The sequence below is a fragment of the Lipotes vexillifer genome, unplaced genomic scaffold (assembly GCF_000442215.2).
Source record: "Lipotes vexillifer unplaced genomic scaffold, Lipotes_vexillifer_v1.1 scaffold416, whole genome shotgun sequence".
Lineage (NCBI taxonomy): Eukaryota > Metazoa > Chordata > Mammalia > Artiodactyla > Lipotidae > Lipotes > Lipotes vexillifer.
The window spans coordinates 98926-113462 of record NW_006781636.1 but is presented as its reverse complement, the minus strand read 5'-3'; the positions used below and the strand labels follow the sequence as shown (position 1 = coordinate 113462).

Below are 14537 nucleotides of genomic sequence, written 5' to 3'. Positions count from 1 at the left end.
GGGAAAGAAGAAAAGGCTTGTCAGTGCTAGAGCAGAGGGGACTTTTCAGACATATCCCATACTAAGAAGGAATCCCTGGGAGTAGAATCCAAATTAAACAGGACAGGCCCAACAGGAGAAAGCAAAGAGGCAATTTAGATAAAAGTGAGGGATAGGAGGAAAGGAAGTACATCTCACAAAGTACAGTGGCATATAATTTACCTTGAACATGACAGAAGAGAGCTCTAGAGAAACTGAAGACTCTAGAAAAGATAGCCTGCCCCACTCTTCCATAATAAAAATCAAAATCCATTTAACTTAAATATACTTAGATCGAGCAATAGAAAAGAAATGGGGTAGAATCACATGTAAAGATACCATAAGAAAAAAAAAGAACAAAGTAACATCCCTACAACAATAACAGCATATTAGAAAGACATGACTTCAAAATAAATAAAAACTGTAGCCTACTTATTCAAAATGAGCTAAAAGAAATAAAGAAAATGACATAAGCTATGAAAAAATTTAGAAAGACTGGTAAATGAGTCAATTGGAGAGAAGAAAGTTTGTAAAAGATAAGTGAGAGGATTCAGGAAAGGGTTGGAAATAATAAGTTTTGAAAATCATTTCAGAAATTAAGAGCAAACTAGAACAAAACCAAGAACATATTAACACAAAAGCTAATGCATTAAAAGGAATTTAAAAAATAGAACGGGGGAAATTTTAAAATGAAATAAGTTAAATAATGAATTTTAAAAGAAAAAAGAGGTAAAAGGTATTCAAAGAAAGAGACCGGCAAAGAAGATAAAAAGTATGTTTAATAGAAGATACTCAAGGAAATAAACAATAGGCAGAAAAAATACTGAAAATTGTAATTCAAGTACAATTTCTTAAAATAAAATGACTAGAAAATACATATTAAAAGATTATACTGCAGGGCTTCCCTGGTGGTGCAGTGGTTGAGAGTCCGCCTGCTAATGCAGGGGACACGGGTTTGAGCCCTGGTCTGGGAAGATCCCACATGTCGCGGAGCAACTGGGCCTGTGAGCCACAACTACTGAGCCTGCGCGTCTGGAGCCTGTGCTCTGCAACAAGAGAGGCCGCTATAGTGAGAGGCCCGTGCACTGCAATGAAGAGTGGACCCCCGCTTGCCACAACTAGAGAAAGCCCTCGCACAGAAACGAAGACCCAACACAGCCAAAAATAAAAATAAATTAATTAAAAGAAGAAGGCTCAACATTAAAAAAAAAAAAGAAGATTATACTGCAAAAGTAGGAAAATAGTCTCAGAATGGACATTAAGCATTTTCTTATAAAAGTATTAAACAAAGTCAGTTCTGGGGAAAGAAAATCAAATTGTTATTAACTTTTGGACAGCAATTCTTTATGTCAGAAAATAATATAGTAACATATCGAATATACTCAAGGAAAGAAAATATGAGTTGAGGATATTACATTCAGTCTTTAATATGAAGACTATAAAAAACATGTTAGAATCATGCAAGAACTCAGGGAATATTGCCCCATGAACACTTCCTGAGGATTCTCCAATAGAATATACTTCAAACTGAAGAGACATTCACATAAAGGCTAGGGGTAAGTGTTGAATATATATTTACCTTTAGCACTAAGAATAAATAATTGTTATAAGAGAGTAGTAATGAATATGTACTTTTAAATAAAGATACAATATAAGTATCAAAAACAGGGATGAGGCAGGGATTGCGGGGCTGACTCCTGGTTTTGCGGACATGAAGATGTCAGTGAAAAAAAGATATGCATAAAACTGAGCAAATGTGTTAAAAAAAAATCACAATTTTCAGGGCCCTGGAAATTGACCAAAGACAAACATTTAATTGAGAAGCATTTCTTCCTGAAAAACCACTAGAGTTTCAATAAGAACAGTAGGAGTCTTTAGCCTTCTTGCTTAGGGATCCTTCTATCCCCTTTCCTGACTAGGTCGGTGAGAAAGGTAGTTTCACCGTCTTAGAGCTGGTTACAAAACCCAGCAGCTTTTCTTCCAAAAGGGGAAGACTTAAATTAGGTCTGAGCATGAAAATCCTTCACTTTGTCAGCTAACAGGGACAAACTTGGTAGGAAACAGAGAGAAACTGACGCTTGGTTAGCCTGGGTTTTCAGTCTCATTTGGGATGAGGGGCAGACCAGATAGACAGTTAACATGGAGATTCTAGAAATCAGAGAGTCATATAATAGCTGACATAAATTCTCTACATATCTCAGGCTGACTGGGAAAATATACACATGAGTAGCGGGGACCTGAGAGAGCCCAGTGAAAAGTGAAAGCCAAGGGAGGTACTACTGTGGCAACTTTGAATGCACTCCCTAACCCCACCTCCTCTATGTGTAGAGGGTGGAAGCCTATTGGGCTTGAGGTACTTGAGCACAATTTTTGCCAAATTCATTTGTGGACCAACAAAGGGGCTTTGCCAATGTAGGGGCAACTCCTTGGAAGCCAAACTAAAGACATAAGAATTATAGTAAAAAGCTAAGCAGAGATTTCAATGGCCACACACTGCAAAGGAGACAGATTTTGCAATTTAAATATGGGTAAGTTACTAAAATTTTGAAAAACCCACAGAATCTAGAGTTGTTGCATTATGGGTTTTTGGTTTTTGTTTTGTTTTTGTTTTTATGTTTAGCTTTCAACAAAAAATGAGGACATATGAAGGAAACAGGAAAGTGTGATCCATACTTAAGAAAAAAGCAGTTCACTGAAACTGACTCTGAGCAGATCCTACACTGGATTTAACAGACTTCAAAGTAGCTATTAAAAGTATGTTCAAAGGATTAAGCAAAATATGATGGCAATGACTCAATACATAGGGAATTTTAGTGAGGATAAAATGAACCAGATGGTTATTCTAGAGTTGAGAAGTCAATAATAAAAATAAAAAATTCACTGGGAATTCTCAACAGCCAATTTGAGATGGCAGAAGAAAAAATCAGTATGTCTGAATAATGATTAATATAAATTATCTAATCTGAATAGCAGAGAGAAAGAGGATTGAAGGAAAACAAAGAGTTTCAGAGCCATATAGGACAACATCAAGTGTCCTAACATATATGTAATTAGAGTCATAGAAGGAGAGATGAAACAGAGGGGGACAGAACAAATATTTGAAGAAACAAAGACCAAAACTTCATATTTGATTTTTTAAAAATTTCCCCAAATTAATCTACACATTCAAGAACTTTAAAACCTTAATACGATAAATACAAAGAAACACCCAACTAGGCATGTCATAATCAAACTGCTGAAAGCCAAAACAAAGAGAAAAGTAGGAAAGCAGTGATTGAAATCAGTAAGGAAAAAGCCCCAAACTTATCACATGCAGGGACCAATAATAGAATTAATGGCTCTCGTTTCACTAGAAACAATGGAGATCAGAAGATATATTCAAAATACTGAAAGAAAAAACAGTCCACTAAGAATTCTACAGTCATTGAAAATATCATTCAAAAATAAAAATGAAAAAAAGAAAAACCAGAATTCATGGCAAGTAGATTCGTTTTATACAAAATTCTAAAGTAAGTCCTTCAGGCTGAAAGAAAATGACACCAAATAGTAACTTCACTCCATGGGATGGAAAGAAGAGCATAGGAGATGGTAAATATATGGGTCAATATAAAATATATACATTTTTTTTCCTTTTTCTTCTCAATTTCTTTAAGAACATGAAATTCTTTAAACCATTAATTGCGGCACTGTTCTGTTGGGTATGTTATAGGAGATCATTCATGTGTCTGTTTTTTGTCTACTTTTTCTTTTTTTTTTCACAACTTACTCCAGCACATCCTTTCCTTTTGCTATTATTGTCAATAATAACACAACATATATTCTTTATATATGTAATACATATAATAAACTGCAAATATAGAAAAAATAGAAACATTGGAGTTAGCCAACAAGGCCATTAACTCTTTTTAACATATTCAAGAATAGAGAAAAAGATGAAGGAACTACATGAAAAGATGAACAATTTCATCAAAGAATTAAAAATCTAAAAAAAAAAATCTTAAAAATATAACATCAGAAATTAAGAATGAATTTGATGAGATTGAAAACTTACTGGATACCAAGAAAAATAAGATTCGTGAATTGGAAAATAGGTCAATAGAAAATTTCTAAACTGAACCACAGGAAGGAAAAAAAGTAGGAAATACAGAAAGAAAAGTATTAGAAATCATAAAAAAATATATTTAGTTACAATTTTTAACACTAGAAACCTAACATCACAAATTTAAATGCTAATTTAAAAAAACATGCAAGTGTGAGAAATAACATGAGTGAATTTCTGTATAATCTGGGAATGGGGAAAACTTTTCTTAACTATGACTCAAAATTAGAACTAATAAGGAAAAAAAGTGATATATTTTATGTCATAAATGTAAGAATTATGCTGCACTGGAAACAGTAGCATAAGAAAGTACGGACAGAGGACAAACTGAGAAAATATTTGCAATTTATATTATAAATGGTTAATAGATTTTATATGTGGGACATTTTCAGCCTAATAAGGATAATAACTATAATGAATTAAAACTCATTAATATGTTTAAATTCGTATAAATTCTTGATACTTAACACAAATACTTATTTGTGACCTAAGAATGCTAGTGAACCAACTCAATTTTAAATCTGGTAAATAAAGGGAAAGAACCAAGTGTCTATTCTGCTTTTCTTATACAAATTGTACATGTAGTAAATAATTGGTTCATGGGAGGAATTTCTTTTTATAAGAATACTTCAGCTGATAAATGAAGGAATGATAGAATTAGAACATCACTCTTTGGCAGCCCATAATGAACGAATGGATCTAGGCAATACCCATCAGTGGCTGTTAACATCACACAATCAGACATTATGTAGCTCTGATGTAACTACGCAACATCATCTATGAAATACTCTTGCCAGAAAATAAAAATAAATGTGATCAAATCTGTATACCTAACTAAAAGGTGAAAGAGGAACATAGAGATACCATGAGATGTGAAAAGCAAAACCCAGGCTGTGGGCAATTCTACAGGACAAATAATCAAATTTGCTCAACAAATGCACTGGAAAAGAAAAATAAGAAATGTAAGACAGCCTTCAGATTAAAAGGGAACAGATTGGTCAGAGGCAGGTGGTGGGGAGTAGGCAAAATGAGTGAAAGCGGCCAAAAGGTACAAGCTTCCAGGTATAAAATAAATAAATTCTGGGGATGTAAAGTACAGCATGGTAACTAAAGTTAAAAATGTGTTTAAAAGGGCTTCCCTGAAGGCACTGTGGTTGAGAGTCCGCCAGCCGATGCAGGGGACACGGGTTCGTGCCCCGGTCCGGGAAGATCCCGAATGGCTGGGCCCGTGAGCCATGGCCGCTGAGCGTGCGCGTCCAGAGCCTGTGCTCTGCAACGGGAGAGGCCACAACAGTGAGAGGCCCGCGTACCGCAAAAAAAAAAAAAAAAAAAAAAAAAAGTGTTTAAAAGTTGCTAAAAGAGCACATCTTAAGGGTTCTCATCATAAGAAAAAAATTTTAACTGTGTGAAGTGATGGATGTTAATGGAACTCACTGTGGTGATCATTTTATAATATATACATATATCAAATCATCATGTTGTATACCTAAAATGAATACAATATGTCAATTATATCTCAATAAAACTGGGAAAAAAGGTCAAAGAACACACTATGCCTTTAGACAGGGTAGTAGCATGTAGTTAGACTGAGATTATCAAGATTATATTATCCAGATTATTCCATTCTATTACCAGTACTATTACTCTGCTATTATAGTCTATACTACCTCTATTACCACACCTCCCCCTCCTCCTACTACCTTTCCTCCTTCGTCTCCTACTACTGCTTCTAACAAGGACATTAACCGCCCCAAAGGCTTTTGTTGTAATCTGGGAAATTAAAGCCATATTGTACTTTTTAGAACTAATCCTAACAACTACACATTTCAGACACATTAAAGTCTCACAGTCTGAAGCATTGTGGGATCCAGTAGCGTCAAATGATGGAAACCTGGATGACAATAACCCAAGGCTTGACTCAGAGAACTGTGTTTCTTGGAATAACCCTAACACTAACCTAAAAGGAAACCCTGTCAAGGGAAAATGCAAAAAGCAGCAAATGCCAAACAGTGTGTTACATTTCTACCCTCATCCACAGCCTTGGAGCACTAGCTCACACAAAGGAACAAGGTATAGTGAAGAGTCCTCTCTCAGCTAGGCACTCCAGGAACATGGGGACAGGATTTAGACACACTGTTTTGTGAGCAGGCAGGGAGGAGAATGACTCTGCAGACGATAGAAAGGAAACAGAAAGAGGTCCCGGCCACCTGTGGCCCCTCAGCATTTTCATATTTAGATTCTCATACACCACTTGAATTTGCATTTGTTCGTGTACTGCACATACTCGCACTCATGTGTGCTTTGCTTACCCAAGCAGCCTGTAAACGTGAAGACCTCCCAGGGTTGTGAGAGGGAAATGGCAAGAGGGAGAGGAGAAGGAGGGAAGATCAGAAGAATAAACGGGAAAAAGATGTCATGAGGGGGGATTTGACAGGGCTTTTGAGTGACAACTGCCCCATCTAAGTACCTGTCCCTTAGCTTTATACCAGGCTTACATTTTTGATTACTCTGTGGTGAAAGAGTTCTTTCCCTTTCTGTTTTTCTCTTTTCTCTTTTGCTCCCTTTGTACCCAAATACACAATACCAGAACCATTTCTCTAACATCAAGGCCATTGTTTTTTCCGTCTGGTCCGGCAGATCGAGAGCAAAGTTACAGTCAGAAGACTGGGAAACTGACAACCACAAAGCATGTATACTTGGCTTCTGCCTCCCCAGTGGTTTGCGGTTTTTAGTAGCTACAAGCTTGGCCCTTTATCTTAAGAAATACACTTTCCCTCAAAGGCAACACCACTCTCCTTTCTGAATGACGCTGTACCTCTTCTCTACTGCTGCCTTTATGTTGAGCCATTCCCACCTCCTATTTCCTATACGGCACGTTAATCCATGTTGTCAATTCTCCATGGAATAAACACTAGGTCCTCACATATGCAGTAGCATAGTTTACAGTTTTAGGAAGAAGACCCAAAATCTTTGTCTAAAGCCAAGGTCAGTGTGTACTTGTGCTAATGTGTGGCACATGTTTTGCTGGGCTCCATATCAGGCAGACACAAAAAGAGAGGGCGGAAGACTCATTTTTAATGAGACCTGAGATATAGAGTTCACTCATTATTATTTTTACTATTCATAATGAAAAGTACCATTTTCCAAACTCTTACTCTTGGGCAGGAACTATGCTAAGCGCTTTACACAGATTATCTCATCTAATCGTCAAAATAATGGTACCTGTGAAGGAGTTCCTATAATTATCCATATTTGTTATATCAGGAAACAAAAACTTAGGGACTTAGAAGAACCCGGCGAAGATGAAATATATAGTGAATGACAGAGCCAACATTCAAATCCAGGCCACCTGATGCCAAAATATATGTAGGTATACAGGTCTTCTCATTTCTCTTCATTCAACCCCCACCATCCCAACCTATCCCCAAATGAGGTATTTTTTCCTGGAAAACAGCAATGGGAATGGGGCATTGTTAAGGCAGAGGTAGGAGAGGTCCTGCTCTATAGCTGGACTGCCCAACACCATGCATGGTCTTATCTCTTGAGAAGTGGAGAGGAAGTAATAAATCCATACCTGTCGTTTGTCCTGGGCAGCTCCATGCCTTCTTTAGCATAGCATTCATGAGTTCGTTTTTGCTGTGTTTTTTTCATATACCACCAGGTCACTTTGCCCCTGAGTAAAAAACATTCTATTTCCAGTGCATTTTCCATTTGGTTTTCGTTTTCATCTTTTCCATTAGTATAAACGGAGATCATTTACTTTAGGACCAACTAATTTAGGGTAGGCATTACTGTCATCATTTTCCAGATGGGCTCAGAGAATGTAAATGCCAGGCCCCAGGTGTAATTCTTTTCTAGCCAGAAAGGTACTAGAACTTTAACCTAGGATTCCTGCCTCCAAAGGCAGCCTTATAAAGCAAGAATGAGTGAATGCTACACATTCGGCAGCCTTCTTGGTACCTTTCCCTGCCTTATACTAAATATATCCAAAGCCACTTTGATAAGTACCCCCCGCCCCAAAACTGCTCTGATTCCTTTGCCTCTCATCTCAGTGAATGGTACCACCATTCAGGTGTGCTTGCCAGACACATGCATGATTTTACTCTCCCTCACTCATACTGCCATTGTTCTAGATCCACTCTCTCACCAAGTCCTACCTGTTTAATGCTCAAAGCTCAAATTCGTCATCTTCTTTCTACATCTACCCAAACTATCACTCTGTCTCCTCTGGGCTACTGGTCTCCTAACTTGTCTCCACCTTCTCCTTCTCATCCCCCTTCACTTCATTCTCATATTGAAGCCAGCACCAGCTTTTTATAACACAAATTCAATCAGGCTATAAATGTCATGCCATCCTTTGGTTGAAAATACTTTGATGTCTTCCCAAGGCACTTAGATAAAAATCCAAACCTCAAACATGGCTGACAAAATTCAGCATGATCTGGTCCTTACCGTATCTCCCACCTCATCTCTTAATTCTGTACCGAAGTCCCACTAGCATCTTCCTATGTCCTCAAACACTACAAAGCCCTTCATATCAGCTGTTCCTTGTCTCTGGATCACTCACAAACCTTCCACCTCCCAAATGGTGTTAATATCTACTAATCTTCAGACCTCAGCTCAGGTGTTGCTTTCTCAGAGTCAGTTTTCCTGACTTCTATTATGTGCTCTCACAAAACCGCTGTGTCTTTACCACTTATCGCTGGTGCAATTTTACATGTATTCTGGCACGTGGCTGGCTCAGAATACATACTTGTTGAACAAATGAGAGGTGAATGAATGCATGTGCTTTCTTCCCCCTCCCAGACATGCTTACCATTTGTCTGAATCTGTAGGTTGTAGATTTTCGTCTGAATGCCCTCTGGGTACAGAGTGAAGCTACACTCATACTTCCCAGTGAGCAAGGAGGACATGTTCCTTAAGTGCACAGTCCACTTTGACACATTCCTGGGAGCTTCTCTGAAAGCCACCAGCGACTCACAGGGGCTCCCACCGGCACAGTAAAAGCCATGTTGGGGATGATAAAGGGCAATCAGGTCCAACGTATCAGTGACCTTGGACCACTGCACCTGCACCAAGAAGCCTTTCTTCTGTGTTTGGCAGGTCAGGTTGACATCAGAACCAGGTAATGCATAAATGTCCTCTCCTGCATTGAATGTTTCTTCCAATACTCCTGAAAAGGAAGGACATGAGCCATCAGTTTGCACGATTCACACAGAGTGACTCAATGAGAAACCTTGGTTACTTTGGTGCAGTGAGGGAGCAGCTGGAACTTTTCTCCCTGGCTGACTTAGGGGTTGGAGAGAGCTTGTTCCTGATCTAGATAGAGAAGCATAAGACTCAATACAAATGAGGAGGCATTTGCTTAAAGACACTAGAGGAAATTATTGACTTTTGAATGTCTATCACTTTATCTATTGGTCTGTCCAAAAAATAATGTAAGTTCTCTGACTGCCTGTGAATAAAATTAAGCCTATTTAAAGATTGGAGCCCACTAGCAAGTTTATTATGACAACTACTCTCACAATGAATATAATTGGCTTTTTTGTTTATGAATCAAAAGCACATAACATATAATAACATACAAATATTATTTTCTGAAACTGAAAAATAACTAATACGCATATGTTTTTAAAAATACATGTTTACAAGAGGATTTTACATAGGTTATCTTGTTTAATCCTCTGCACACACCAAAGGGTGATTTTTTTGTTTGTTTTTTAATTTTTTCATATACCACCAGGTCACTTTGCCCCTGAGTAAAAAACATTCTATTTCCAGTGCATTTTCCATTTGGTTTTCGTTTTCATCTTTTCCATTAGTATAAACGGAGATCATTTACTTTAGGACCAACTAATTTAGGGTAGGCATTACTGTCATCATTTTCCAGATGGGCTCAGAGAATGTAAATGCCAGGCCCCAGGTGTAATTCTTTTCTAGCCAGAAAGGTACTAGAACTTTAACCTAGGATTCCTGCCTCCAAAGGCAGCCTTATAAAGCAAGAATGAGTGAATGCTACACATTCGGCAGCCTTCTTGGTACCTTTCCCTGCCTTATACTAAATATATCCAAAGCCACTTTGATAAGTACCCCCCGCCCCAAAACTGCTCTGATTCCTTTGCCTCTCATCTCAGTGAATGGTACCACCATTCAGGTGTGCTTGCCAGACACATGCATGATTTTACTCTCCCTCACTCATACTGCCATTGTTCTAGATCCACTCTCTCACCAAGTCCTACCTGTTTAATGCTCAAAGCTCAAATTCGTCATCTTCTTTCTACATCTACCCAAACTATCACTCTGTCTCCTCTGGGCTACTGGTCTCCTAACTTGTCTCCACCTTCTCCTTCTCATCCCCCTTCACTTCATTCTCATATTGAAGCCAGCACCAGCTTTTTATAACACAAATTCAATCAGGCTATAAATGTCATGCCATCCTTTGGTTGAAAATACTTTGATGTCTTCCCAAGGCACTTAGATAAAAATCCAAACCTCAAACATGGCTGACAAAATTCAGCATGATCTGGTCCTTACCGTATCTCCCACCTCATCTCTTAATTCTGTACCGAAGTCCCACTAGCATCTTCCTATGTCCTCAAACACTACAAAGCCCTTCATATCAGCTGTTCCTTGTCTCTGGATCACTCACAAACCTTCCACCTCCCAAATGGTGTTAATATCTACTAATCTTCAGACCTCAGCTCAGGTGTTGCTTTCTCAGAGTCAGTTTTCCTGACTTCTATTATGTGCTCTCACAAAACCGCTGTGTCTTTACCACTTATCGCTGGTGCAATTTTACATGTATTCTGGCACGTGGCTGGCTCAGAATACATACTTGTTGAACAAATGAGAGGTGAATGAATGCATGTGCTTTCTTCCCCCTCCCAGACATGCTTACCATTTGTCTGAATCTGTAGGTTGTAGATTTTCGTCTGAATGCCCTCTGGGTACAGAGTGAAGCTACACTCATACTTCCCAGTGAGCAAGGAGGACATGTTCCTTAAGTGCACAGTCCACTTTGACACATTCCTGGGAGCTTCTCTGAAAGCCACCAGCGACTCACAGGGGCTCCCACCGGCACAGTAAAAGCCATGTTGGGGATGATAAAGGGCAATCAGGTCCAACGTATCAGTGACCTTGGACCACTGCACCTGCACCAAGAAGCCTTTCTTCTGTGTTTGGCAGGTCAGGTTGACATCAGAACCAGGTAATGCATAAATGTCCTCTCCTGCATTGAATGTTTCTTCCAATACTCCTGAAAAGGAAGGACATGAGCCATCAGTTTGCACGATTCACACAGAGTGACTCAATGAGAAACCTTGGTTACTTTGGTGCAGTGAGGGAGCAGCTGGAACTTTTCTCCCTGGCTGACTTAGGGGTTGGAGAGAGCTTGTTCCTGATCTAGATAGAGAAGCATAAGACTCAATACAAATGAGGAGGCATTTGCTTAAAGACACTAGAGGAAATTATTGACTTTTGAATGTCTATCACTTTATCTATTGGTCTGTCCAAAAAATAATGTAAGTTCTCTGACTGCCTGTGAATAAAATTAAGCCTATTTAAAGATTGGAGCCCACTAGCAAGTTTATTATGACAACTACTCTCACAATGAATATAATTGGCTTTTTTGTTTATGAATCAAAAGCACATAACATATAATAACATACAAATATTATTTTCTGAAACTGAAAAATAACTAATACGCATATGTTTTTAAAAATACATGTTTACAAGAGGATTTTACATAGGTTATCTTGTTTAATCCTCTGCACACACCAAAGGGTGATTTTTTTGTTTGTTTTTTAAATTTATTTATTTATTTATTTATTTTTGGCTGTGTTGGGTCTTTGTTGCTGCATGTGGGCTTTCTCTAGTTGCAGTGAGCATGGGCTACTCTTCGTTGAGGTGCGCGGGCTTCTCATTGTGGTGGCTTCTCTTGTTGTGGAGTATGGGCTCTATAGGCATATGGGCTTCAGTAGTTGTGGCACATGGGCTCAGTAGTTGTGGCTCACGGGCTCTAGAGCGCAGGTTCAGTAGTTATGGCACATGGCTTAGCTGCTCTGCAATATGTGGGATCTTCCCAGAAAAGTGATCGAACCCGTGTCCCCTGCATTGGCAGGCGGATTCTTAACCACTGTGCCACCAGGGAAGTCCGAAGGGTGATGTTTGTTAACACTGTTTATCAAAGAGGAAACTGAGGCACAGAGAGATTAAGTCATTGCTTAAAGTCACACCTCAGTAAAAGAACATTAATTTGGTTGTCTAGAGTCTGTGCTCCTTCTATAACCTTCATGAGCTCCAAACTGCCTTCCAAATTGGTTGAGAAGAGTAAGAAATTTGACATTCAATATCAAAGGATCAAAAGGGCCATCATTTCCATGTAGTTAGGGTGCCTGAGGAAAGGATGGGGGAAAAAGAGCGGTAGAGGTTTCCACTAAAGATAACCCACTGGTCAGCATCATCTATAATCAACACTGAAACACTAGACATAAAAGAAGATTCCCTCCCATCAGCTCTCTGACCAAATGGTACAGGACACTTACAATATGTTAAGCACTGAGCCTTTGACATGCCTTCAATAGTGTAAGTCTCAGTTTTAGAATTAACATGGAAAACTGTTACAGGAATGATATATTATTGTGACAAGTACCACTGAAGCTCACAAAGGAAAAAGATAAAAAGATGCCAAGCAACTGAGGAAAAATAAACAGGCTCCAAAGGTACTGGACAAAGGGGAGTTACTACACTTTTATGAATGCAAAAGTTTGGGTAGGCAGAGGTTAGTGCAGTTTAATGTAGCTCCCTGTGAGCTCACCTTTGCCTGGTAATATATCTCTGATCCTATCTACAGCATTATATTCCAAAGTCTCCTTTGATTTAGAAATTCTCCTTTAAAAGCTTCATAACTATATCTGAAAAGCAGAGCTAATTCTTAAGACACTCGGGCTCACTCTAATACGCTCGTGTTACGGAATGCAGAACAAATCTCTCCTCCTGCTATTTTTAAATAGGCCCTTTAGGCACTGGTCCCCGCTGTCATAAGGACCCTACTTTGTCTCCCAGGTCCATACCTACACATGCCTCATTAAAACTCAACATATGTTCAACTCCCAAAGATCTTAGTATTTGGAGGAGAAATTCTTGCTATATCCAACAAAGAAAGTATTTGAGAAAGAGAAAAAGTTGAGCCAGGAGCTCTGAGTCTTGATGGCTTGTGATTTTTCTAGTATTCCGGAGTTATTCTGACTACCATTTGGAGAGCATTTCATTTGCAAGAAGCACAATTTCCCAGTTACTCCAAGAGACCCTCTTAGAAAGAAAATGAGTGAAAATGTCTCAGAGCAGTGGCACAAACCACCCATTCCCTTCTTGCTCTTAGAGCTCATTTGTAATCCTTTCTAGACTCTTAACATCTCTCTGAGAGCTGCCACTTAAATACATAACTGAAAACCTTAATAACAGTCTGCCTTTGGTGATCAATTTCGGCAGTAGCCACAAGGCATTTTAAATAAACAGAGGCCCCATTCCCCCCAAAGCAGCCCATCTGACAAGAAAGGACAACCAGCAGCCTTACCCCTGACAAAATGTATCTGGATGATGGAATAGACAGCAAAGTATGTCCATTTTTTCCCCATAGTCTCCTGAAGGCCTCACACCAGCATTTCCATAATGATCACAGAAGTCAATAGATGCCTTTAACTAAGCAAACTCCAGCCACCCTGTTCGCGCTGAAAAAACGCCACATCTACCACACGCCTGTGTCTGTTTATCACTTGGCAAGACCCCAGGAAATGAAACGTAGACAGGAAAGTAATGTGGTTCAGAGCTAAGTATAACCTTCAACAGAACAATGTTGAAATTGTTCTCTGAAATCTTGTGTATCACCTTCGTTAAAAGCATTTTTAGTATCCAAAGATTCTCTCCTTCAGGATCTCTATGTCAGTCAAGCTGCAAAACAAAGGAAATCACGCAGAGCAGTTCATAATCTGCTTTTTATACATTTCTTTTCAAGAGCACAAAGTCATTTAACAAATGTGAGCTCAGTGTCTTTCATAATAGTTTTTCTGTTCAATTTTAAAATATGTTTTCTTTCCAGAATTGCTTCAGGGTGAAAGAACAAAGAATTAACACGTTTAATTTTAATAAAATCTGAGAAGTAACAGAGGGTAGCTCCAGCTAAGAAATGGAATTTTAACGTCTCCCTTCTTTCAGGGAAACCCACATTCCCTGGAGGTGAGGAGGCGAGGGCTCCTTTTCCACTCTGTGTCTGGGATAGGCTGGTGGTCAAGTAGGGAATTCTCCCACCCTGCTGGCGGGTCTGTTTTGATGATGAAAGAAAAGCATGTCTTTACCTCAGCAAAAATCATGTAGAATAAGACAGAAACAATCAGAATCCAAAGGTGGAGAGAATCTCCCACCT

At 38.9% G+C, this 14537-nt stretch overlaps 1 protein-coding gene across 1 annotated transcript in view; it reads right to left on the bottom strand.

Annotated features, from left to right (window-relative positions):
• The window catches only part of CD96 (CD96 molecule), an 83455-nt gene extending 69703 nt beyond the window's left edge, over nt 1-13752 (bottom strand). Inside the window, 2 exon segments of the mRNA XM_007454812.1 lie at nt 11016-11372; nt 13692-13752. Of these exon segments, the coding sequence (XP_007454874.1) occupies nt 11016-11372; nt 13692-13752 (418 nt within the window).
• Between the last annotated feature and the right edge of the window lie 785 nt (nt 13753-14537).